The sequence below is a fragment of the Rhineura floridana genome, chromosome 8 (genome assembly GCF_030035675.1).
Source record: "Rhineura floridana isolate rRhiFlo1 chromosome 8, rRhiFlo1.hap2, whole genome shotgun sequence".
NCBI lineage: Eukaryota > Metazoa > Chordata > Lepidosauria > Squamata > Rhineuridae > Rhineura > Rhineura floridana.
Window position 1 is genome coordinate 41,921,254 of NC_084487.1, and position 26,958 is coordinate 41,948,211.

At 43.1% G+C, this 26,958-nt stretch overlaps 1 protein-coding gene across 5 annotated transcripts; it reads left to right on the top strand.

Annotated features, from left to right (window-relative positions):
• NCF4 (neutrophil cytosolic factor 4) lies at window positions 1-24,937 on the top strand. Of its 5 annotated transcripts, none has more exons than XM_061582785.1 (11): window positions 1,762-1,842; window positions 4,992-5,287; window positions 9,060-9,144; window positions 10,816-10,969; window positions 14,366-14,436; window positions 16,413-16,540; window positions 16,674-16,731; window positions 18,246-18,344; window positions 19,379-19,509; window positions 21,865-21,930; window positions 24,278-24,937. In XM_061582785.1, the coding sequence occupies exons 2-11, from the start codon at window positions 5,262-5,264 to the stop codon at window positions 24,486-24,488; spliced, it is 1,029 nt and encodes a 342-aa protein (XP_061438769.1). In that variant the 5' UTR covers window positions 1,762-1,842; window positions 4,992-5,261; the 3' UTR covers window positions 24,489-24,937. The 5 variants fall into 5 exon arrangements, with proteins under 5 accessions (XP_061438773.1, XP_061438769.1, XP_061438772.1 ...); XM_061582786.1 differs by lacking the exon at window positions 1,762-1,842 and adding an exon at window positions 1,865-1,973; XM_061582789.1 differs by lacking the exons at window positions 1,762-1,842; window positions 4,992-5,287 and adding an exon at window positions 1-71.
• The last annotated feature ends 2,021 nt before the right edge of the window (window positions 24,938-26,958 follow it).

Below are 26,958 nucleotides of genomic sequence, written 5' to 3' on the forward strand. Positions count from 1 at the left end.
GCACATAGTTAGCACCTGGACAGCAGACCGAGCAGCACGTAGGTCATCTGGACACAGTCTTCCCCACCATGGTAAGATGTAGTGACTGTATTTCTATTTAAAGTAAAGTAATTATTGCTCAGTTTGCAGCTGTACATATAGATTATATATAAAATATGCAGTTTGCTACAAATATTTGCTCTCTTTCATCTGCTTTTCTGTTGACACCTTTCTCTTTGTGTGGCAATGCATAAGTGGCCATCCTATTCAATAAACCTCCTGCTTTCACCTGCCTGGGCCTGTTAAATCAGAGGGCAGCACCTGACTCTCTGCCACTCTCATGAGAGGACAGTTTTCCATCCACTCTCCCAGTGCATACCTTTCTAGCTTTTGCCCTCCTTTCCCATCTCATCATCTTGGAGTGTTCTGTTCTCTCACTACTGAGAGCCATTCTCCATTTATTTCCTCTACTGTAGGCAAATGCTGGTTAGCTATCTGGAGGCTCTGAAATAAAACCACATTTTGTTGCCTAAGAACATGGGAGGTGGGGGCAGGAAAGAACTTCCTGTAGCAAATTTTTGAGTTAGGCTATTGTAGGAGACAGACCGGTCTGTAGTCACAATGAACATCTGCACAGATCATTGCTTCTGATGGCCCATACTTCCTCTCCCCAGCAGAGTCCTTCCTACTTGAGATTCAGCAGGACTTGGAAGTTGCCCCTTTAGGAACAATGGAAACATGTGTGTCTCTGCAATAGTGGGACTGTCCTTTTGCTTTAGTTTCCAGCAGCTGTTGGTAGGAAAAGAGAAAGGGAAAGCTACCTCGCTGTCATCTTGAAGGGGACCAGGAGAAGCAACTACTTTTTAAAAGGCAGGAAAGATTTCAAAACCAATCAGCAACTAGAAAGGAAGACACATTAAGCATAAGCCCTGGAGCTCTTAACAAGGAAAGGTCCCACTGCTAAGTCAGGAGGGAAATCCTTTTTTGTGGAGGTCTGTCTGTCAAGTTTTTTCTCTCTGTCCCAACAATTTGGCCTCTGCTGTCAGGTTTTTTTCATACAACAGAAGGCTTAAATATTGTATATAATATTACATTTATATCCTACTTCTTCTCCAAGGAGCTCAAAGTGGCATACATGGTTTTCCCCTCCCCATTTTATCCACACAACAACCCTGTGAGGTAGGTTAGGCAGAGAGACAGTAATTGGCCTAAACCCAGTCCACTTCATGACTGAGTGGGGATTTGAACCCTCATCTCCCAGGTCCTAGTCCAACATTCTAACCACTGCACCATGCTGTCACTACTTTTTTAATAAAAATTCCTGCATCTGCGATTGAAATATGAACCCTGTCTTTGCTTGAACATGGATATGTAATCTCTCACTATTTGTTTTTGGCATCAGGGTTACATATAAAACATAGAGATGGCTCTCTTCCATTTTCTCTCCCTTATTAACAACATTCAAACAAGCGAGCCCATCAGGCTTACATAATAGTTTTTTGTGCCATAGGTAAAAAATAGGTAAAAAATGCTGTCTTTTTTCCCTGTCCTCTCATGAGCCAACATGTTGGATCTAGCTTTTGTGCATGTTAGTCAGGCCTCGTGTCCCTCGGATTTTCTGAGCACAAGGACTGGTGTTCGAAAGTGCTATTAGCAGACACCCCAGAGAAAGGAAAGGCGGTGCTGCTGAGCCTGCCTCCTCAGGTTACATGAGGACTGCACACAATCAGCATTGCTCGAGACAAAACACACTGAGCAGCAAAGCATGGTCTACTCTAGAGAGTGATGTTTGCATCCAGCATCTCTGTGTCCAGCACCAGGAAAAGGAAGGAGGCAAGGAGCAGAACTCCTGGATCTCTCATGGTAGTATAGCCGAGTGGGCAGAGAATTGAACTTTGAGCATTTAGATTGGGGGCTGCTTAATCCTTAATTGGAAGGATTAAGAGGAAGAATGATGAGCTAGAACAGGGATGGGCAGCTGCCAGATGCAGAAGGTAAATCTGTATCTACTGCTAGATCTCTGTGTGATGTGCAGTAGATCAACAACAATTTCTGATTCTCAATTATTTAACAAAATCCCCCCCCCCCCGCTGAAATGCTTGAGGTAACTAAGAATAGATATGTGTGTGAAATCGCCCATCCCGCCATCCCGTTGTGGAACTAAAAACAAATTCCTGGGCTCAGAATGGTTTCCTTTTAAGTGTGCAGCTTTCCCATCAGGTTCTACTAGATGAATCTTAGATTTCTAGTAAAAAAATAAAAACAAAAATGAAGTAGAACCTGCAAGCCTCGTGTCCGCACACCCCTGAGCTAAAAGTCTCTGATTTAACTCTTAGCTCATCTATGAATTTAGTACTAGTAGCCTTAAAGGAGCCACTATCCCTCACCCTATTTCCACTTCCATATGTAATATGGGGGATAGGAAATGGTCTCAAGGTATAGAATGCAGCACTTTTGCTGAAGCGAGCAGGTCTGGGTCTGGTCAATGCCTGGATGGGAGACTGCTTGGAAACCCCATATATGACACATGCATTCCATCATGGGAGATCAGAGGGATATAAATGGTGAATAAGTAATATTGGTCTACCTTACAATGTTGCAAGTATTACTGAGGTAATGTATGCAAACTGCTTGATGCATACTGGAAAAGTAATTATATGAATAGTAAGAATTATTGTTGTTGTTGTAAGTTCAAAGTCTTGCTCAGTCATGGGCCGCTTCCAGACTGTATTTCAATCAGAGACACACTCACTGTCCCCACCTCTCTCTTCTGAAAAAGGGGGCACACCATACAACGCTAGTCAAACTCCACCCCTTTTTAATGTAAAACCTGGTGGGATTAGCTCAACTGTGGGTTTTTAAAAATTCGCTTCGAAGAGATTTTGCAACTGATTGACAGATCAATCCATTCCCCTCCAGGTGTGGCCAATGGAAATCTGGCAACCAAGAGGTCTTCTGTATCTTTAAAAGTTGTGCAGGGGAAAGGGAGAATTCCACCTTGTGGTTTTTCCCATTACAGTGTTGCAAGAACACCTGCACTTGGCTGACTTTCTCTTCTTCTAAAGATACAGGATCAGTCTCAGGCCCTGAGCCTGGCAATCCTAACTGTAGGAGACTAGTGTGCTCACAGCCACATACTGGCAAATTCAGATTGCAGACTTTATGTTGATTTGGATTTCTTGTGCAAGAAACCAGATTACTCCCAAAATTGGACTTTTTGCAATAAGGAAAGTGACACAAAAATGACCTGGAAAGTGTGGGATGTCACTTGTTGGTGCAACACCTCCTGCAAATGAATCAGAATGAATGCTCAATAGTTGACATTACCTAACCTCCCTGCAAACTTTGTCTGATGTACAGGCAAATCAGGATGAATGCTCAATAAACGTGTTATCTGGAAGTGACCATGGTCTTACCACAGGTGTGGGGAAAATTTGGTCCTCCAGATGTTTCTGAACTACAACTCCCATTGTTCCTGGCCATTGATCATGCTTGCTGGGGCTGATGGGAATTATAGTTCAGCAACATCTGGAGGGCCAAAGGTTCCCCACCGATGTCTAACTGGGTGACTTTAGGCAAATAGCTACTTAGGCTAGGTAAAGAAGGAGCTTCCTGCAATCCCAGTTAAGAGTGTAGCACTAAACTCTATGTGTTCACATTTGGACCACGAGGATCATCAGTGTTCTGCAGTGGTACACCAAGTCCCCAAAACTGAAGCTGTGACTTGTCTGGACATCCTCTTAGCCTCAGGCATCCATTTTGCATCTCATATAATTTTCTTAAAATCCAAGGTTTCGTCAAGATAGAAATCAAACATGATGATACTTGGTAAATGTTTTGATATGGGCATCCAGACAGAGTTGTATCTATGGAAGGCTATCTTTATAATGCAGATTACTTATTTATCACTGCATCACTGCTTGTGAATGGGGAAATATGAACACAGAAGGACTGGAGGGTCTCAGGGTATTTGCTCCTGCTGATGTGCCAAAGCAGAATCTGAATTACTTCGTTATGAAATATGAATCTCCTGACTTATCCAGGAGGGGCTCAACACATTCCTTAAGCCTTAAGGGTTTTCCCTAAGGGAATGCCTGAACAATAATCCATCTGTTGCAGTTGTTAAGGTGTTGCTTTGTTCCTTGCAGTCCTTTGATGGCCCTGGGATGCTCTTTGTTTCTTATACTTTTTCCTCTCCTGATCCATGGAGTCTCTTTTTGTGCTGTGCTTCCTGCTCTTTTTTGTTGGTTAAAACAGTGGTAAATGAGCTATGCATCTTTACACACACTTTGAAATTTTCTGGGAAATGTCCAACAGGAGAGAAAGAGGGAGGGATTTCCCGCTGAAATAGTGACATACGCAGGAATTGAACCAGATCTGAAATATATAAGGAGGGGATAGAGAAATAATTACCTAGTGGTGTAGTGGTTAAAAGTGTTGGACTACAGCCTGGGAGACCAGGTTTCAAATCTACACACAGCCATGAAGCTCACTGGGTGACTTTAGGCCACTCACCGTCTCTCAGCCTACCTCACAAGGTTGTTGTGAGGATAAAATGGGGAAAGGGAGATCCATGTACAATATTTTGAGTTCCTTGGAGGAAAGATGGAGTATAAATGTAGTAAGTAAATAATCACATGCCACAAGTGCCTTGTGAGAGAAGGCCAGTTGTGCAAGTGTCATTCTTGTTTATGCCACCATCTTCCTTTCCTGAGGAAAGCCTCTCTTAAATGCAAATACACATTTAACATCATGCATAGTTTGGCTCCAAGTATATTCTCTGAGGGCACATCCTGCCTGAACTATTTACATTTGTGCACAATGGACAAAAATAAAGGTCTGCCTTTTGAACTCTCCAGAGCCCAAATCTCATGGTGTCCTTCAGGAGCCAATATTTACACAGGTGGAAAACTGGCTTCAGCTGGAGTGTCTCTGTCTCTGTGTGTTTTAATGTGACCCAGCATTTTTGACATACACGTATGTCATGCAACTCTGCTCTTCTATTTCAAAAGGTCATTCTTTCAGTTGCACTTCCTCAACCGGATGAGGGAGGGGAACACCAAGAACAGGCAGCCAGTCAGAAAACAGAGAAGTATTCAGTAAGACTGAGATCTCTGAAGCTTTGCAGATAATTTTTGGCACACATTCTAGACCAAGGCAGGGAGGTGAACTTGGAAACCAGCCTCCAAAAGATCTGCTCCCTTGTCTGAGCTGCCTGAGGTGTGGAGAAGAGAAAGGACCATCAATCCTTTTAGTTCTTGTGCTTATAAGAAACAGGAGAAATGTCTCAGCAGCTGCGAGGTGAGAGGTAAGTCCCTCAGACACCTTCTCCCAGGTGCTCTCATATTTGCTTTCCCCTTAAACAGAACATGTGGACAGGTGCAAAAGAGGATGCCCCCCCTGCACCTTTCATAGTTGTGTACAAGAGGAGATTGTCATACAAATGACATCTTCTTCTGCATGACCCTGAAAGGTATAGGAGTCCCCTGTCATCTTTTCTCTTGGCCATGCTCATTTAATCGGATTAAGTTCAAGGAGCTGGTATTTGTGTACAAAGCCCTATACAGAGTTGGGACCAGGATACCTGAAAGATTGCCTCATCCCCTATATACCCAACCAATCCCTGCATTCTGTAGGATAGGGCATCTTGCAGATACCGTCCTACCAAGACATCTGTTCCATAAATATAGGACTTGGGCCTTCAGTGTGGCAAGACACACTTGCCTTTGAAACTCGCTCCCATTACATATTGTTAGACAGGCACCTTCCCTATAGGCTTTTTGGCACCTGCCGAAGACATTCCTCTTTCAACTAGCTTTCTAAAATCTTTTTCCCAGGTGGTATCTGTCTTAGATCTAAACTGATTTTATGTGCTGTTTTTCCAAATTGTTATAGTTACACTTAAAAAAAAAGTTTTTATACATGCTATAGTTTTAACTGTTTGTATATATGTAACTGTTCTATATATGATTATATTGTAAATCACTCTGGGATGCCTCAGGAATAGTGGTTCATAAATATATTGTTGTTGTTGTTATTATCAAAACAACTATCTAGAAAATTTGCCTATTTGATCATTTAACAGGGTATACCTAGTGAAATCCCATCTTCTACACAGCCATTAAAAGGTCGAGGAGCCCTGTCCTCTTTTACACCTAGCCAGGGCCGGTTCTAAAGGGCGGCCAGGTGAGGCACTGGCCTGAGGGCCCCTGGAGTTACAGGGGCCCTCCACTCCCCTTCCGCGATCCATGGCAACAGCCGTGGATCGCAGGGCAGGAGCTTCTGCCTGCCCACCATTCCCTCGCCCTGCCTACCTGTCTCTTGCCTTTTAGCATTGCCCTTAATGAAGATGGTGGCCGAGGTTTCCCTAAGGTGCTGAAGCCCCTGCCGCCATCTTGGTTGATGGCAGAGATGCACATGCGCAGCACGCACGCATGCCATGAACCAAGATGGTGGTGGAGGTTTCATCCCCTTAGGGAAACCGTGTCTGCCATCTTTATTAAGGGCAATGCTAAAAGACAGGAGACAGGTAGGTGGGGCAAGGGAATGGTGGGCAGGCGGAAGCTCCTGCCCTGTGATCTGCAGCTGTTGCCACGGATCGCAGAAGGGGAACAGAGCGGCCCCTCAGGGGCCCCTGTAGCTCCAGGGGAAGGGGAAGACAGGTAGGTGGGAGGCGTGGGGGGAACGGAAGCGGGGGGAGTGGGGGGGCCTGCATGCATGCACGCACGCATGCAGACATGCACACACACACATGTGCACACACCAGGGCATGGGGCAAGCTGATGCCCAAGGGCCCTGGCATGCCTGGGGCCGGCCCTGCACCTAGCTACTGTTAAATTATCAGCCATTTTAATTCTTTAAACCAGTGATGGGGAACCTCTTGTCCTCAGGCCTAAATAGGCCCCCAATTGGCCTGCAAGGCCTTTTTGTTGCATACAGCTCTCTGCGAGCACTGATATTCAGCAGATTGTCAGTGTTTGCAGAGAGCCTTGTGGGGTGCTTTAAAGCCCCGACAATCAACTGATCATTGGTGCTTGCAGAGAGCTGCGCACAGTGCTTTGGAGCCCCGACAATTGGCCCGGCAAGCACTGACAATCTGCTGACAAGCTGTGCAGGGTGCTGTGCACAGGGCTTTGCAGGTGCTGCTGATGGATGACTGATGGTGCCTGGAAGCCTTCTGTTTGCACAAGCACATTTTTACCTGTCCCACACCTGACATCATAGACAACATCAGGTGTAGGAAAGGTGGCCATGGCTTGGCCGCAAAGGCCTTGCAGGCCAAATGGGGGCCTAATTATGCTTCAAAGCACTGTGCGTGATGTGATGGTGTCCACACAGGTTAATTTCACACTGTGTGAATGAAAATGGGTCAAGGGACATCATATTTATGTCACATGATTGGCAGGTGGGCCCAGCTGTCAAACTTGGCCCATCAAGAGGGAAGAAGGATCTAGCCCACTGGCTGGATCCAGTTCCCTAACTCTGATTTAAACTAATAAATACCCCTGTATTCAGGGCTGGACCTACTAATAGGCGAGTGAGGCAGTTGCCTCAGGCAGCAGATGCTGGGGAGCAGGCAGTGGCAGTGAGGTGCTGAAGAACAAGGCTATGTGCACTGTACGGCCTGACCAGCCTGTAAGGTAGACTGCTATCCTCCGGCACAGTAGAGGACACTGTCACATCACCAGTGCTGAAGTAAAATTCAGCTATGGTCCAGTTGGCTTCTTTATGTGGAATGAAGTGGGCCTCCATCTTGTCCTTTGCCTCAGATAGCAAAATGTCTTGGGTTATAGCATTATAATATGCAGTGTATGAAAACAAAACAAAGCAAAGTTCAAATTATAAAAACAAGTAAAACCATTCCAACCAAAACAAAGCAGTATAGATTGTATAGATAGTATAAAACAGAGCAGTATAGATTCTGCAAAAGACGGGGGTCCCACAAAACAAAATGCCTTACCTGTCAAATGTTGGTAAAGAAGTTTGTCTTCAGCATACAGTGAAAGTTATACAACAAAGATGTTAGGTGTACCTCTTTGGGGCAGGAGCTCCACAATTTAGGGGCTGCCACAGAAAAAGCCCTGTGGAACTACTAAGCGATTCCACTCTGCCAAACTTAACATCCAAGGTGGTCTGTAGCAATGGAGGCAGTTGTTCACATATTTGGGGCCTAAGTAGTGTAGGGCTTTAAACATCAATGTTGCTTTTTATTGTGTTTTTATGTTTTATGCATTATCTATATTTAAGACGCCTTGTTTTTTATTTCAAAGACAAGTTGGGTAAAAGCAGTGCTTGGAATGAAATGGTTCAGGTTAACAAAGTTTATTGAATTAGTTCAAAAATCTCTGAACTACACTTGAAAGTAGTTCTCATAATTGTTGGGTGAAGTGAATGTGAATTAATTTTGTGTTGGGGCAGAACTTTGAACAATTTCTAGTTCATCTTCTTACATTTTTTTTTAGACCAGTGGTTCCAAACGTTTTTGCCCCACAGATCACTTGAAAATTGCTGAGGGCCTTGGCAGACCACCTAATGATTTTTCTGCCTATTGTAGCAATTGCAATGCACTGTGGTAGATGCTGTATGATATTTTAATTGTATTTTTATAGATATTCCATGGACCACCTGAATAAGGCTTGCAGACCACTTGTGGTCTGTGGACCACTGTTTGGGAACCTCTGCTTAAGACTCTTTGGGGCCATTAAGCTTATATATCATAATTGTTGGGTTGGGGAAAATAAATTAAACAATTCACATTCCACTGTGTACGTTTTTTAATGTTTTCCTAGTGTTCTTGATTCTATTTGGTACTTTAGTGTAGCAGCTTGCAACCTGAATGCGGAATTTTTTTTGCTGAGGGTCATTCGGAGGAACTTGAATTGAACTGTGATCTGAACGAGTTTGTTTTGTAAAGGCACAAAAGTGAACTGGAATTCGTTCTTCCTGGGATGTGTCAAACTTGAACTTGAAGTAGCTCCTTTTTAACATGAGCTTGCTGAGCTCTTGGTGGAAGTCTCATGATCAGCACCACAATAACAGCCATTGCCTTCACAGATAACCTCTTATTACTTGCCTTCCAGTGATTTTGACCAGCTTCCTGATGATGTCGCAGTTTCTGCTAATATTGCAGACATTGAAGAGAAGCGAGGCTTCTCTAGTTACTATGTAAGTAAAGAACTTTTCTCATTGATTTTGATCTATGTTATTGGGAGGGATGGGGAAGCTGGAGAACTGCAGGAAATGCTTGCTTTGTGTGCAAATGGAATGCATCTGTTATTTCACAAAAGGGAATTTCACATGGGAAATAACATTTCGCAGCCCTAGATTTCACAATAAACACTGATGTTTGTAATGAGTGATGGTTATGACAGCCTTGAACACAAGCAAAATTCTCTGAAAGTGTAATCCTGTACATTATGGGTGGGTAACCTATCTCCCTCCAGATGTTGTTGGCAGGGGTGTAGTCATCCAGGGTCTCGGGGGGTCACTGACCCCTTACTTTTTTGGGAGCAAGGTCCCAACATCTCTAGCATCCTACAAGCCAACCAGCATAAAAGGGGTGTGTGTTAGCCACTGAAAAGTGTCTTCTAATATGCTTTCTTGTCCTTTCCTGCTGATTGGAGCCAATCAGAATGAAAGGAGGTGAGTCGACCACTGAGAAGACTCTTTTCAATAGCTAACACTCTTCCCTTTCATGCTTATTGGCTCCTGGGGTGTCTGTTGTTGTGGGAGAATGTATTAATAAGGATCTCATTCTCAATTCAGTAGCAAAAATGGGGGGCATGGCGTGGCTGTGACTATCATGAAGGGACCCTGCACTTCTGAATTTGCCACTACACTACTGGTTGTTGGGCTATGACTCCCATCATCCCTGCATTGGCCATGGTGGCTGAGACTGATGGGAGATGAAGTCCAACAACACCTGGAGGGCCACAGGTTCACTACCCTTGCTGTACTCAATGGGATATATTTCCAGATAGTTGTGCCTAGGATTCAGCCTAAATCTGCATCTGTATGTAATGCAAAACCATAGTTTAATGTTATGTGAATGAACTTGGGATAATGAGCTCTTCCCTTCCCTCTCCTCCTTTGAAGTAGCCACATGAAGGAGGTCAGAAACGTTTTTCTGTTTCCAGCTAACCATAGTTTGTCATTATGTGTGGAGCAAACAAACTGGTGATTAATGTTAACTGTGGTTTTGGGAAAAAAGTCAGCTTCAAATCTGGCTTGTTTCCCTAAAGTTTAGGGCCTAAATCATAGTTAGCAATCATTAACAACAGTTCCAGGTTTGTACATAATGACAAACTACAGTTCGTTGAAAATGGAAGCAAAAGTTTTCCTGTCTCCTCCTCCTACTAGCTGTGACAGAGGAGGAAGGGAAGGAGAACATGAATCCAAAGCTCATTCACATAAAGTTAAGCATCAGCCCGAAGCATGATTATGTCCTAAGTGCTCAGCGGAAGGCCCATTTCTATCCCAGCACCATTGAAAAACTCACACACAGAGATGGCTTGCGTATTTGTATTTTCCTGTCTTTCCCTTTCCTCTGTTAAGCTTCTACTAAGTCAGACTATTGGTCCAGTCAACCGACTACTATTGCCTATTCCAGGGATGGGGAATTTGAGGCCCTCCAGATGTTGCTGGACTTCAACTACCATCAGCCCCAGCCAGCACAGCTAATGGTGAGGAATGATCGGCAACATCTGGAGTTCAACCAGTTCCCCAACCTTGGTCGATTTTGTCAATAGTTCTCCAAGTGGAGGCCTTTCTTATTCATGATGCTCCAAGATCACTGGAGATGTCAGGGACTCAACTTGTATTTTTTTTCTCTTCCAGGTATTTGTGATTGAGGTGAAAACGAAAGGTGGAGGCAGGTATATGATCTTCCGCCGTTACCGGCAATTCTATAACTTGCATACCAAGCTAGAGGAAAGATATGGCACAGAAAGCAAAAACAGCCGATTTACCTGTACACTCCCCATCCTGCCAGGTAAGCCATAAAACCTTTCTTATCCTACACCTAGCTTTCCTTCTTAGATGAATCTAGAAATGAATCATTCTAAGTGGCTGAATAGCAAAAGAATTATGGTTAGAGTGGCTCAAACTGTAGTCTCTTTTCTAAAGAGCAGAAATAGTCTTTCCTCTCAGATGCCCCCCATCCTCATCAGGTACCTCCCTTCATTTGACCATCGTGTTTTAATGTCATCTTTTTGTCCTTTATTACTTTCATAAATTTGGATACTTGCCATGTGTTCTTGCTTTGGATTTCCCTGCACTATGTTTAGGGATGCTTGAACAATTCATTGAATTCATTTATGAATAAAGAATTCATTATAAATTCTGTTACGAACTGACCTAATCTGCAGCTACTGGACTAACGTGTGGATCAGAGTATCAATTATCCTTGGGATTTTGCTCTTTTCATAATTTTGTGATGCAGTTCTAGGTTCAAAAAACTAAAATCAAGTTGTATATTTTAAGATAAAATACATTTAGAAATATATTACAAGTGTCTATTTTGTGAGAACACATATTCAATGATACATACGATCTGTGTGTGAACAGATTTTTTTAAAAAATGCAGATTAATGCAGAAGCCAGACGAATCAGATTTATGAATGAACTCAAGTGAAACTGACACACATCAGAAATACACTGATCCATCTGCCCAAACCTATGGCCTAGTTCACACATAATGCTAACCCATTTTTTGTTTGTTTGTTTAAACACAGGAGCTGCTGCCCCTGCTCACTTTGCTCAACAACCCCACCAACACCCCGCCCTACAGCATCCCAAGGCCTCCCCACACCCCCTCTGCCAGGTGCCTCCTAGCCATCTCTGTATCCCTTCTGCCATGCTGCCCGCTACCACTGCTCCACCACCTCTTCCAGGTGCCCCTAGCTGTTCCCTTACCCCCTCACCAACCCCACCCCACATGGGTTGCCAGAGCCCCCCTGTGTGCACCCTGATTGCTGAAGCTCTACCCCTCCCTCTCCACAAGGGCCTCCAAACCTCTCCCTCCCTACTCCACCAGCATCTCCAAACCTTCCCCTCCACTCCCTTCTTACCTTGTAGCCTTGCTACTACTGCTTACTCTCTCATTTGCCTGCCCGCCTGCCCGCCAGGCCCTGGCTAGACCTGGCCTCAGGCCAGCTAGACCCCGCTTACTGCCCCCTCGTCATTGTCATTGCTGCCTCCTCCTCCTCCTCGCCATCATCACAGCCAAGGTTTGCCTTTCCTTGTCCTCCTTGCCTGTAAGCATCACACTACCTGTGAACACTTTAGCACATACATCCTCTTTTGCTGAAGTGTTCGCGGGTAGCGTGATGCTTACACAATATAATATGGTAAAAAAATCGTGAATTCTCCAAATGCCAAATTTTGCTTTCCAGTTGCTCTTTCCTTGTGCCTATGTATTTTGGTGAGGATCTGGAGTAGGATGGTGATAGTTAAGGAAGGGTAACTATGTGAGTTTACATGTCACACCAAACTATAGTTAAAACAAACCAAGGTTTGTAAGTCAACAACAAACTACAGCTTCAGATCGTGGTTTGTTGGCAGTAAACAAGCCACAGTTAAGCTGCTGGGCAGGGTTCTCGCATAATGCTAAACCATGGTTTAATAAGCCATGCTTTAGTGCAGGGGCTCCCAAATTGTGACTGCAGACCACCAGTGGTCTGCAAGCTTCATTCAGGTCCACAAAGTGTCTGTACAAATATAATTAAAAACCATGCAGCATCTAGCAGTGCATTAAAATTGTGATAAAAGGCAGAAAAATCTTTAAGTGGTCTGTGTGGGGAAATGTTTGGGAATCATTGGTTTAGTGTTATGTGTGAACCAGATCATGTGATAGCATTTGAAGGTCAATGTGATGATTTGTAAGCATCTGTTGATTTCAGTTCTCTCAGTTTCACATTTTCTCATATTAAATTTAGTTCTCACGTTTCTGTAGCAATTTGCGATTTGTTTAAAAAAAGAAAACCTCATGAAAATTCTCCAGTATTTTAGTGCAAATTTCTCCTAAGAAACACATTTTGTAGGCAGTTTTGACTAATGTACACATTTTGGCAAGCAATTTCTCCTAATGTGATGCATTTTTGTATTTTATTTTCACTTATATATTCATTTTTATGCATGCTGTCCTCTTACATATGCATTTTGGTAAACATTGGTTGGCGAACTGCATCGCAAAATTCAGTAAAGTGTACATTTTGAAGATGGCTATGCTTCAGTTCTCATATTATTTCAGAAAATAAAAAGTTGATAGATTCAGCTTGAAATGCCAGCTGAATCGAATTTCTCACCCATCCCTAGTGCAGAGGTAGGCTGGAAACAGGCAAACAGCAAAAGAGCGAAGTAAAGAAAAAAGGACATGCAGACAAGTATGGATGGGGAAAGGGTTTAATCTGAGTATGAAGAAAGTGCAAAACAATCAGGTTTGGACTACCAGGAGACAATTCAAATAAGGAAAATGTGAATTTTTACCAATGTTATGTGACAGAATGGATGAGTCCTAGGTTAGCAGAGGGTAGAAACATGCTTATTGGTCTACTGGTTCCAGTGCGTCTCCGCCTCTCTCTTTTGAAAATGGGGGCACATGATGATAGGCAAGCCCCAGCCCTTTTTACTGTAAAACCTGGTGGGATCAGCTTGAGTGTGGTTTTTTTTTTAAAAAAAAAAATCAGCTTCAAAGAGATTTCGCAACTAATCAGCAAATCAACCCATTTCCTCTCTAGGTATGGCTGATGGAAATGCTTTGATCTGTTGACTAGTGTGTTTACAGCCATGGTCATTCCCACACCATAGAAATCCTTAGCTCCCTTCACAGAACCAGTGAAGGCTGGTCTATTCTGGGTGGCAAATGTGGCACTGCCCCACCAAACTCAGACTGCCTTCAGCCAGCTCCCACTTGCCTGCCTTCTTACTTGCAACAACCCATCAGGAGATGGCTCTGCCTGCTCTTGGCTCTGGCTCCACCTACTGTTGTTTTTCCTGCCTTCCACCCTAGCAGTCCCAATCGGTGACAGTCAGCACTGCACAGAACTATAGTCCTTGGGGTTTTCTAACTGAGAATCCTCAGCACTTCCACAAATTACAGTGCCAGAATTCTTTGGGAGAAGAAGCCATGAGAGTTAAAGGGGTATAGAAGTAATATAAGTTTATAATGTGTATATATAGTTTCAGCCAGACTTCCAACCTTGGGTCCCCAGATGTTACTGGACTACAGTTCCCATCATTCCTGAACATTAGCCATGCTGGCTGGGGCTGATGGAAGTTCTAGTCCAACAACATCTGGGGACCCAAAAGTAAAAGGGCCCTAGCAGTCAAGCCTGATGTATCTTTTTCCTTTTCTTCCTGTCCATGTCCTTGGTTTCATACTTGCCAGGAAAAGTTTATGTTGGTGCAAAGAGGGAGATTGCAGACAGCCGAATCCCTGTACTCAATGCGTACATGAAGGTAATTCTGGGCAGATCTGCCCACATCAGTGCAAGCTAAAGGCATTTTTGCACATGAGGTTTAAAATGCATGAGGTTGTGTTTATTATATTGGATCATTCTCTGAATGCAAAACTGATGAAGGCTGTAGTGAACATATGATTGAATATCCAAAGTCTATTCCCCTTCAACAACATTCAAATATGGCTTAAAAAGCCAGGGAAACTTAAAAGCAAAGTAGGGAATGTTTACAGAATTGTTTTTGTTTCATGCTAGTTTTAACATCATGGCTGCCTCCAAAGAATCATGGGAACTATAGTTTTGTGCTCAAATTGTTTGTTGGAGATCACTGTGCACCCTTATAGAACTACAGTTTTCAAGGTTTCCTGAGGAGGGAAAATGACTGTTAAACCAGTTTGAATGTTGTTATTTTGCATGCCATATTCGGCTTCCTATTACACAAACACTCAAGAAAGCAATCCGTTTTGTAGGAATAGCCCCATACTGAATTCATAGATTTTGAATTCTCCTCTCCCCATACACAGTTGGGCCATATGAAAATTTTTAGAAATTATTTAACAAGATTTATTTGCATCTTATTTTTTTTAAAAAAAAACCTCTAACCCTCTAAGCAGTTTACATACAAAATATTTAGAAGAAAATACTGTTAAATCAACAGACATTAAAAACAAGTAGGTGTAATAAAATTATCCAAATATGGATAAAATCAGCCATTTAAAAAACCAATATACAACACAGAATTGGTTATCTGGGTGGGCTGGCCTAAACAACAACAACAAAAAGATTTTTAGCAGACATTGACAATAACACAGTGAAGGTACCTGGCCAATTTTAATATTAATAGGCAGGGAATTCCAGAGAACAGGTGCTGCCACACTAAAAGATCAATTTCTCACAAGCATTATATGACACTTGTAAAGGTTTGTAAAGACTGAAGAGATTGAGTGGGCACATTTGGGGTGAGGCCAATGTCCTCTTGCATCACCAGATCATATAATTTCAGGGCAGCTGTCCCTGTGCTACCCTAATAACTTTGGCCTAATTACAATATGTCAGGAAAAGACTAAGGAAACCTGCAGGTACTGGCCTTCTTACCAAGAGAATAAGAATTCACAAAGAATGGGGTATAGGCCCACACAGTAAACAGACATGTAGACCCAAGTGCAATGGGAGGTCTGTAATTGCCCAGCTCTGAACTAAACAGTGAGAGGATTCCATCCTACTGATGCATGTTCAGTGATCATGGAAGGGAACAGTGGGACCTCACCTGCTAGCTCTGCCCTCTGCACATGCACATGTTAGCCATGCTCCTCAGCAGTGACATGCACAGCCTTAATGAGAAAGGGCCCTATCACATTCCAGCCAGGCAAAAACAGTCAAGGAGGGTATTTACTATTCATTTGTTCATTCCGTCAGTTTATATACTGCTTAATTACAGTTGTCTCTAAGCGGCGTACATTAAACTCAACAAATACAATAAGGATAAAATCAGTTAAAAACTAACTATAAAATCAGAAATGACTTCAAATGCCTGCTGGAATACAAGTCTTTAGTACGCACTGGAAGTTCAACAGGGAGAGGCCTGACATCAGTTGGAAGGGAATTCCACAAAACTGGGCCCACAGTACTGCATGCACGGCTCCTGGTAGACACGAGCTGTGAATCCGAGCCATGGGTGACCACTAATAATGACTCCCCTGAAGACCTAATTGATTGGGCAGGGATATAACAAATCGGGTGTTTCCTAAGGTATCCTGGACCCAAGTTGTTAAGGGCTTTATAAATTAATAGAAGAACTTTGAACTGGGCCCAACAGCAGGCAGTGTGAGTTTGTAAGCACCGGTGTTACGTGTTGGCGATTGTCCCTCTCAACAGCCTAGCTGCAGCATTTTGCATCAGCTAGAGCCTCTTGACCAGTAGAATATTTGTAGGGATAAGGCCTCCTATTTATATACCTTTTTTCCCCTTTCAACCCAGAAATTGCTTAGCTTGCCAGCCTGGGTGCTGCTAGATGACAATGTCCGGTTGTTTTTCTATCAGTTGGAATTTGACAGTCAGCAGGTGCCTCAGGGGCTGCGGAGGCTTCGCCCGCGCACTCGCCGTGTGTGAGTATTGCTTCCCCCGCCTTTGTGCCAAATAACACCTCCCATTTCTACCTGACTGGAACTGAATCCCAAGCTTCTCGGCTTCGCCTCTGTGGACCTGGTGACATTTAGCTCTCTCTTTTCTTTGTGACAGCAAGAGCATTTCCCCCCAGGAGCCTGGGTTTGACAGACTGGCAGCCCCACGGGCTGAGGTGAGTACCTTATCTAGCATGCTGTACAAAAGTCTGCAAAGATATTTCTTTGAACGTACAGCCATATTTTGTAATGCCAACAAGACTGTTACAATCCCATAGCCTGTGCAAAGAAATGCTTATGAGAGCATCTTGTTTAGATACTATGGGTTGCCAGCACAGCAACCATGGGGGCACATGTGCCCCCTGAGGTCTTCCCTGCTGCCGGCAAGGTTATCTCCTTCCCTGCCCCTCCTTCTGCTCAAACTAGACTTGAAAGAAACCTTTCTCTGTAGCCGATAGAAAGCTTCTTTGAGGACTGTGTGCAGTGTGTGTGTGTCTGTGTGGGGTGGTACAGCTGAGAAGTGGAGAGTTAACCCTACCTTCCTCAGCTGCAACCCTCTGAAACTTCCCCCCCTCCACTGCAATTAGACTTGGGGGAAATGATTATATTGTACTAAAGGTTAACCCTTCCCTCTCCAGTTCCCCTGCTCCGCTGCAGTTAGGCTTGAAGAAAAGCCTTCTATGGGTTTCAACAGAAGGCTTCCTTCCCCCAATAATTGTTTTTTTTTGGGGGGGGGACGGTAATCTTGCTGGAGAGCACAGCTGGGAAGGGAAGGTTAGCTTTTGCCTCCCCAGCTGCACTCTCCAGGAATATCACCAATTCTCAATTATGCTTGGGAAAAAAGCAAAGAACATTTCCACTCCCAAGCATAACCACTGACAGACAAGGGAGAGTGAATGTGCACATGTATGTATGCTTGTGGTGCATGTGTGTGGTTGTGTGTGCATGGTTGTGGTGTGTGTGTATGGTGCCCATGGTAATTTCTCCAGTTTGCAAACATGCCCATGGGTGCAAAAATGTTGGCAATCCCTAGTTTAGAAACAAGGAGGAGGTATGAATACATGAAGAAGAAATTTGCCACTCCTGAGCAAGAGTGAGCAATGCTGGAAAGGTATGCAATAACTGTGGTGGTGTGTGGTTCTGTTGGATGTGGATTGAGAAGACCTGGGATTATACCCCTGCTTAACCATGAAACTCATGGGTAAGTCAACTGCTGTGTTTGCACATCAGGATAAGCCAGGATTCCTGGCTTACTGTGAGTGAGCAGCAGTTCACTCCTGCTTCACTCCTCCCTTCAGGCAAGCAAAGCAAATTGTGTAACCCGTGAAGCTGCTGTTAAATTTGGCTTCCCATACCATCTGAACTCGGCATCCTGGTTTGTTGCTCTGCAACACAAGCCAGGATTTGTAAACCAACTCCAAACCCTGGTTTAGAAGCCTGGCTTGATCCTGGCTCATTTGCTGAGTTTGCACATCATAGGTAACCAAGTTAAAAAGACAGGAGAAACATAACAGATTTCAGGTGTGGTTATGTACTCAAATCATAGTGATTCCATTTATTGGACAATTGCACAAACCCCTTAAAGGAATGGGAGCTATGGGCATGTGGCCTTTATCTTATGTGAGCATAGAATGAATCCAGTCCTTCAGCTTTGATAATTTATCTTCCATTCTGGGGTTGTTTTTGATAGGCACTGTTTGATTTTACTGGGTCCACTAAACTGGAACTGAGCTTCAAGAAGGGAGACTTGATTTATTTACTCAGCAAGATCAACAAGGACTGGTTTGAGGTAAATATCAAGACCTTACCTGGTCATTTGTTCAAGATCTGAGTTGCAATACTTGCTGAGCTTGTGTGGTAACCACTTTTAATCAGAGGCTGGCTTAGCTTCATTGTCATTGCTGGATAGAAAAAATTCACCAATTTTTTTGTATGGATTCATGACCCACCTGGCCACCCCACAGGCCAGAATTTTTTTCAATGGAAAACCGAGATAACATTGTTCTCAAATGTTTGCATTCCATTGTTTTCTGTATTGTCCTCCCATATTTCCTCAGACATTATTTTGGTGGTTTTGTTCACCATAAAATGCAACTACACCACCAGCCTGTCAATGGTGGACAGGGAAAAAGCTATATTAAAGCTCTGAAGGGATACTCTGTCTTTAATTAAAAGTTTCCTGCTTGCAGGTTCTGCTCATTTTATTTCTTCCTGTTCAACATGACTGGGAGAATATTAACTGCCCCTTAAATAATCAGTGTCTTTTCCCCTGAGTGGGGAAGGGTATTCATTATTGATTTCCTTGCATTATTATTTTCTTTCTTTTGAAGCTAAATCAAAATATGTATTCCATCACCCCAAGTTGCTTTTAGTGCAACAGGATAAACATGGATCTTCAACCACAGCAGAGGTTAAAGGTGACTCAGAGGTGGAAGTTTCAGGGGGGAAGTGGAGGGTAGGGAAAAGGTTAAGTAGCTACACTATCCCACCATTTGCTCATTGCAAATCATCCTCTCCCAACAATGTTTTGCAGTGGAGGCATGGTTGTTGGCTAACATTACACACAGCTATATTGTCATGTATAGTTTGCTGCTTAGTGCCAGTTTTTTGGTCAATAATGGCACCTCCATACTTTACTTACTGCCCTAATCATTTCCCAGCCTGCTAATTCTCTCTCATGCAGATCTCCTTTTCACTGCACATCAAAAGAAATCCTACACCACATCCATACAGACAATGAAATCTTGCCATTGTGGTCTCATGCAACCATAAAAGTGTGCCACTTTTTTTAAAAAAATGTGTGTTCCATCCATCTTGTCTCAGGGAACTGTCCGAGATGCCACGGGCATTTTCCCATGTGCCTTTGTGAATATAATTAAAGAACTCCCACAGGAAGAGGACACCATCAACTGGCTGCGCTGCTATTACCATGATGATAATGTCAGCACCATCAGGTATTGCTGGGATGGGGAACCTTTCTCAGACCGAGGGCCGCATTCCCTTCTGGGAAACCTCTGCAGGGGGGGGGGCTGCATGCCAAAGACAAAAGTGGGTGGAGCAACAAATATAAATGTTAATTTGTACAGTAGGCTAGTTTCTACACACACACACACACACCCCCCTCTATATCAAGGCAAGCAAAAGGCATGATCAGAGGTCAAAGCCACATTCTAGCTAGGCAAAAACAGTCAAGGAGGAGGATGCAAAGGAGAGACATTGCATAGGAAAAGGGAATGTGCCTGGTAAGTAGGGACTGGGGAGAAATCCTGTTCAGTTTGCATTTAAAGCCGAATCTATCAAATGTGCACTTTCTGAAACAGTATGAGAAGGGGGGGGGGAATGGCTGTCCTTCAAAATTTGCACGTATCCAAATTTTTGCGATGCAGTTCTCCAACCAAGCAATATTTTCAAAAATGCATATGTTAGAAGAAAGTATGCATACACATGAATATATCTGCATTATATTAGGGGAAATTGCTTGCGAAAGCTTGTACTTTAGTCAGGAAAAATTAGCAGTAACATGATGAAGGATTTTCATGAGGATTTTTGTTTTAAAAATTTGCAAATTACTGCAAAAATGAGAACTGAATTTATGATTGGAAAAATGAGAATCTGAGAGAACTGAAATGGACAGATCCTTCCATCCCTATTGGGGGATGGGGAGATGGTGTGGGTAGCTTCCTGAGGGCTAGATAGAGAGGGATGGAGGGCCACATTTGACTCCTGGGCACAAGCTTCCCTACATCAGAAGTAACACGATGGGGCTGCTTTATGCCCAGATTCCCTTCTTTCCCTGGCTGCCAAAGTATTACCAGTGGAGACTGGTGGCCCCAATGGGAATGGTGATCTGTTCCGGGTTTTAGTTCATCATTTGAAGGACCTGTTCAGGTTCTTCCAGGGTGGACCTTGGACAGGTCCTTGGAAGTTTGAACTAAAACTTGGAGCAGATTCACTGCCCCATTGGCATCTAAGCCACCAATCTCCATTGAGTGTTATGATCCAACGATGTCCTAGAAGAACCCTTCTTTCCATCATCCTTCTAAGATCATTGGGACCAAAACTGGTATGGATTATTTTAAAATTTTATTTTATGATTTCTGCAGAGCCATCAGTATAAAAGGCACTTTGCAGAGTACAAGGTCACTGCCAAGAGGTGCTTACCATCCAACATTTGACACAGGCGATATAACAGACAAAGGGGAAGGAAGTGTAGACAGAGCAAATAAGGAAAGAATATAAAATGTTTCTTCTTGTTGTAGCAACCTGGTTCAAATCTTGCTTCAGCTGTGAACTCACCAGATGGTTTTAGAGAAACTACTACCTCAGTCTTAATCCCTTCCACTGGCAATAGGTGAATTAATCATTCTGACCTGTCTTCCCAAGTACTTGTCAGAAATACTGGATAATGAAACTGATACTCATACTGTTCTTAATGTTATTGTTATTGTTGTTAACATTATTGCAAAATGCTTGTCTTTATGATGGGTTAGAACGACTTGTATATTCAAGGACCCTTGAAGTTCTCTGTATGCAGACACATTGCAATCTGCTGTTGGTTCCTGTGGGTGAGGGGCAGGCTACTTATTATAAACAAATGCATAGAGTGAGCTACTGCAGGAGACCTCTGCCAACCCCCATCAGGAAAGGATTTTTTTTTTGCAGGCTTGTAACTTTTGTGGACTTAGTTACAAGGCTGCATTAGAGTATTTCACAATTAGACATTGCTTGTTGTGCCACTCAGAAGAGTATTTGGGCATTGTAGTTTCCCCACAATAAATATGGAACCAGTAGCTCAGCCCTTTGTCAGTTATTACCTCTGTCTTTATTGCACAGAAACCCAGCCATTTAAACACACACATACCATTCTTAATAGACCATGTGTTGGATGTTTATTTTCCTTTTAAACGCTAGTGGCCTGTTTATTGAGCATTCATCCTGATGTGTTTGCACAAAGTTTGTGGGGGTGATGCAATGTCTGCTTTTTATTGGGCAATTCTGATTTGGTTGCTGGAAAATTGTGTCATTGCATCAAACAATTGTTATCCCACACTTTCCTGTGTATTTTCTGATTACTTTCCTTACAGCAAAAGAAGTCTGATTTCTTTTTGGAAGCAGGCTTGTTGTGCAAGCATGCCAAATCAACTTTAATTGTGCTGCCTGAATTTGCTGGTATCCAACTGAGTCCCACCTGCAGAACAGAGACAGTCTGGAAGTGGCTAAAACTTTTTGTACCGGAGTTCAAAAAGTAAAGTACAAGTTTCCTCTTTAGTACTTTTGCTGCAAGGTGGTCTTACACTTCTCTCTTTTAGGGATATATCAGTGGAAGAGGACCTGAGCAGCACCCCATTATTCCAAGACCTAATGGAATTAATAAGGTAAAAGCACAGACAGATGAACTCTCTCAATCAGAATGCACTGAAATGACCTGCAATTGTATCTGAAAAGGTCTGGCTCTGTTAGCAGTTGAATTGTTTCCATGGTCCCTTTAAACAGAAATGACTGAGATAATCCCTTCATTTTTTGCTCTTAATAAATGGAGTATTCTGTTCCTTGAAGCTGCTTTTGCAGTTCTCCTCTGGAACTTTTACAGAGAATTGGTGTCTTTAGATTGCCATTCAAGTGCAAGTCTCTAATGAAGGGTATGCTCACTCAGCTATTAGCTTGTATAGTCCTTACCTAATACTAGATTCTGTTCTGATTTGCACTCCACTTCCTTTTTAGTGCCAAATTTAGCACCTCATTAAACAGATAAATTGGTAAGTGTGTCCATTAGGGCTAACTTTAGCAGAGGATCTTTCTTCCTGCTCTCTGCCTTGTCCTTCCTCCTTTGCCTTTATCAGGGATGTTTAATATTGCTTTGCTTCTATCTTTTCGGCGCCAGGTTAAGACCTGGCTATGCTCCCAGGCATTTTAAAGCGTTTAATGTTACAATTTTAAATCTCTTTGTTTCAGTTTATTTATTGTGATATTTTGTATTTCTGTACTTTTAATCTTTTGTACACCGCCCAGAGAGCTATTCGCTATGGGCGGTTTAAAAATGAAATTAAATAAATAAATAAATAATATGTGCTTGGCTTGTGTGTTATTAATCTGACGGTAGAGAAACACAACCATTGTGCCGGTTTCAGTGTGTCTCTACCTCTCTTTTCTGAAATTGGGGGCACAGAACGCTAGTCAAATCCCACCTCTTTTTACTCTAAAACCTGGTTGAATTAGCTTGAATGCATTTTTAAAAAATTCAGTATCAGGCAGATCGGTAGATAAACCTGTTTGCCTTCCGGGTGTGGCCAACAGAAATACTTTGATACAGACTCAGTGATTGGTCCATTGCTTTGCTGTGGGTGGTCCTGAAATGTCTGAAGTCAGCAGTGGGAAAGGGAGGTGTGGCCAGCAGGGGGCAGGGGTGCTTCAAAACTCAGCCAAAAAATCCATTCTGGCTGCTTTTGATTGTGGGCATGTGCACCAACTCACCTACCTTCACAAATGAGATCTTGCAACTTTTGACCTTTTGATTTTGATGTTTTGAAAGTGCCAGCCAGCCAGCCAGCCAGCCCTTACTAAGATCTCTTCTCAAAAGCATCTCCCCCCCTCTTTGGAGTATGTATATCCCAAGAAAGTTAGCAGTGTGTATAGCCATTCTTTGTCTATAAGCACATTTCTCTGTTTTAAAAGAACATTATTCAAGTGAAAATTTGTCCGCTTCCAAACACAGAGAGAAAGTATACCAGGGCTTTTTCAGCCCAAGGGCCACATTCCCTTATGAATCGCATTCCAGGAGCCGCATTCTAGTGGTGGGTGGGGCCGGAGAGGAAAATTTGCGGAGTAACGGGTGCAGCTCTTACCAATGTACAATAGGCTATATTTAAACCATGCAAAAGTCAGAGGGTTCTGTGCACGTGTACACACACACACATACACACACACACACACACGCACACACCTCTTCGTCCATGTAAGCAGTTCAAAGACACATTCCAACTTGGTTGGAATGTGTCCTTGAACTGTGATAACCAGGAAAATGGTCTTGGAAAGGGTGTAGAGCAGCCTTTCCCAACCAGTGTGCCTCCAGATGTTGTTGGACTACAACTCCCATCTTTCCTGACCATTGGCAATGCTGGCTGAGGCTGATGGGAGTTGTGGTCCAACAACATCTGGAGGTACACTGGTTGAAAAAGGCTGGTGTAGAGCATCCCCCACATTAATCAGATTCCTTGTGCAATATTGCAGTGTCTGCCTTGGCTACTGCCTACCTATGACATAGGTAGCAGGTGGAAGACCACAGCAGTATCAGCATCAGATGATACACTTCTGACCTCTTTATTATTATTATTATTATTATTATTATTATTATTATTATTATTATTATTATTATTATTATTATTATTATTAAAAAGCTCTCTGGATGTGTTCTTTGCATAATCTTTTTATGGCATGTTTTTGAGCCTAAAATTGCCTTCAGGCAGTCACTATTTTGTGAGAGGGATTCAAGTGCATACCTCAAATTTAAGTTTGTGCAATTAAAGTAGATTAGTGGGCTCTGTTGTTCACTTTTTTAAACTTGTCTTTTTGAGGTTAGGGAAGTGATGGGAAAATGCATTGAAAAGTGTGGAATGAATGAATGATTTATAAGAAGAGGTATAAACACTGCACAAGCAAATCAGGATGAATGCTCATTGTCGTATCTGGAAGAGACATAGGATTAAAGTCTTTCTCTTTTTCCAGGCGAGCGTTTGGGCACAACGATTTTGCCTTGAATTACCGTGATGCTGAGGGTGATCTGATCCGCCTGCTCTCTGATGAAGATGTTGTACTCATGGTGATGCAGGGGAGGAGTTGGCCTTATGAGAAACATATCTTCCCATGGAAACTACATGTTACCCAGAAAGATGATTACAGTGTTTACAACTCAACAGGATCTGGTATTACAACATAAGCAATGACGTGCCCATGATCTTCAATGGCCATGTTGTTTCAACAGCATAAAACTGGGAACAATGTGGAACTGTCCTGCTGTAACAGGACTTTTCTCCATACTTTTCTACACTGTTTCTTAGATAAAAACATGGATTGGGTAGGGTTGGCTAGATTTTTCCTAGCTACAACATTTTGGGGTGTCTTGAACTAGTACACCCATTGAAATTAATAAACCTAAGCTAGTACTGTCTATTAGCATCAACGAGTCTACTCTGTGTAGGACTAGCAGTGACCACTACCCATAGATTCTATTACCAGGTTGGACTGCATCCACCTAACTTTTAGTAGGCTATTTGGCTACTAAGTTATTGATTTGATTGATGTGCATAATTTTATTTTAATTTTTATTGTTATGTTAATGTAAATTATATTATGAAATTATATTGCAGTAAAAAGATTTTACAAGAAGATTCCAGATTCTGTCAATCACTTCTAGCTCCCAACAATCTCTTATCTTCCTACATAATAAAAAAGTAAGCTATTATGCTGTCATGGCGACACGCAGTGTGTCGTTGGGGGTGTGGTGTGGTGACAAAGACGGCTTACCTAGGGAGTTGGCAGGTTATGTGGCAGCAGCAGATGAGGCCAGGCAGGTGAGACTGGTGGTGGCTAATGAGGCTGGATGCGGTGGGCGAGGCCAGGTAGAAGAGGTCAGGCAGGAGGGGGGAAAGGGGGAGAGCCCTGGTGACCCATGTGGGGGGGGAAGGTGAAGGATGAAGAACTTAGTGACTGGTGGGGGGGAAGGGAAAGGGGGAGGGAAAGCCCTTTGCAACCCATATGGGGGAAAGGGGGAGGCAGCGGACCCTGATGACGCATGTTAGGGGGAAGGGGGAGGGCCCTGGCTACCAATGGTGGGTGAAGGGGGAGGGCCCTAGTGATCCATGGGGGGAAGGGGGCAGGCTTTGATGACAGTAGGCAGGGTTGGCAAACAAAGTGAGCAGGAGCGGCAGCCCCTAGTCAGTATGATATTATTATTAGCAGCAACAACAATTTCCTTTTGTTCATTTTGAACATGTTGCTTATTAATTTCTCCAGGGGCCCTTTATGCATACCTGTAAACAAAAGTATTTATTCAGGCATCCATCTATGCAGGCTTACTGCTATTTAGGCATCCATTTGTGCAGAAAGACTAATCAATGATGTATTTTAAAGAATGCCCATTTATAGTGTTGCGGATTTCACTGAATTACCTAGAGTGCTGTACCACGTAACTCTTTTTCGAGATAACATTCCCTCTGTTTCTGATGTTCATGTGGGGAGTGTGGATGCTTATGTAGCTAAAACGATACTATCCACAAGAGGAGGTATCAGCAGGTTTACATACATGCAAAAGGTTTAGGGGAAAACTCTAAGGTGGGCCAGGATGGGGGGAAGAGAAGAGAATCCAAAACAGCCTAGGAGTACTGAGAGTTCTCAGTGGCCATTGAACGCTGACTGTCTATTGCGGGGGAAGGGGAGGGTAGAAAAACAGGAATGCAATGGAGTGGTTAGTACCTCCTTAAGGGAGAGTTTGTCCTTGGCTACCTAAAAGAGGTGTTGCTGCAACCACACCTGAAGAAATCTTCCTTGGACCCAGCTGCAAAATTAGACTGGTTGCAAAAAATTTTCTTGGCCAAGGTTCTTGAGTCATCAGCTAGGTCCACAAACTCTTGGATGAGGCTGATTTTCTGGAACCCATTTGAATCTGGGTTTATGTCTGGATTTGGCACTGAAATCACCTTGGTCACCCTGTGGCAAGAGAAAGATGGGGGTGTGATCCAGTTTGTTCTGCTTGATCTTTGCTGGCCTTTGATACAATTGATCATGGTATTCATTTGGAGTGCAAGGCAATACTGTTCTGCAGTGGTTCTGGTCCTGCTTGAACATTCAACTCCAGAAAGTGGTGCTCAGGGAGTATTGTTTGGCCTCACAGACTCTTCAGTGCATGGTTCTGTGTGGTTTGATCCTGTTCCTCATGCTGTTTAACATCTTCATGAAACAGCTAAGCAAGGTCATCTGGATTTTTGGAGTGTTGGGAATTAGGGTATGATAAATTTTTATTGCATCACTTGTATGTAACGTTTTCCTTTTCTGTATTTGTTGTAAGTCACCTTGAGATCTCTGTAGTATAAGGCTATTACAGGCACACAGACAACTCCCTGTGACTTCTTGCTGGACAGGTCTCTGGCCTCTGGTGAGGCAGAATTTTGACCCACATGGAAGGGGTGATGGTAATGAGATAACATCAGGTCAACTTTCAGGCTTCCCATAAACATCTGGTTGGCCACTGTGAGAGCAGGATGTTGGAATAGATGGGCCATTGGCCTGATCCAGCAGGCTCTTCTTATTTTCTTAACTAGAGACAAGACACACACGCAGAGATATAATGCCAAGAAATCAAGAGCAAGTGGCTGAACCTTGAAGAACAACAATGCTTGCAAATCACACAA

Bases quoted from the DNA above. Each gene is read 5' to 3' on its own strand.
- NCF4 (XM_061582785.1), top strand. From the start codon at position 5,262: ATGTCTCAGCAGCTGCGAGGTGAGAG. The intron at 5,288-9,059 runs GTAAGTCCCTCA...CTTGCCTTCCAG, and splicing joins CAGCAGCTGCGAGGTGAGAG to TGATTTTGACCAGCTTCCTG. The intron at 19,510-21,864 runs GTATTGCTGGGA...TCTCTCTTTTAG, and splicing joins GATAATGTCAGCACCATCAG to GGATATATCAGTGGAAGAGG.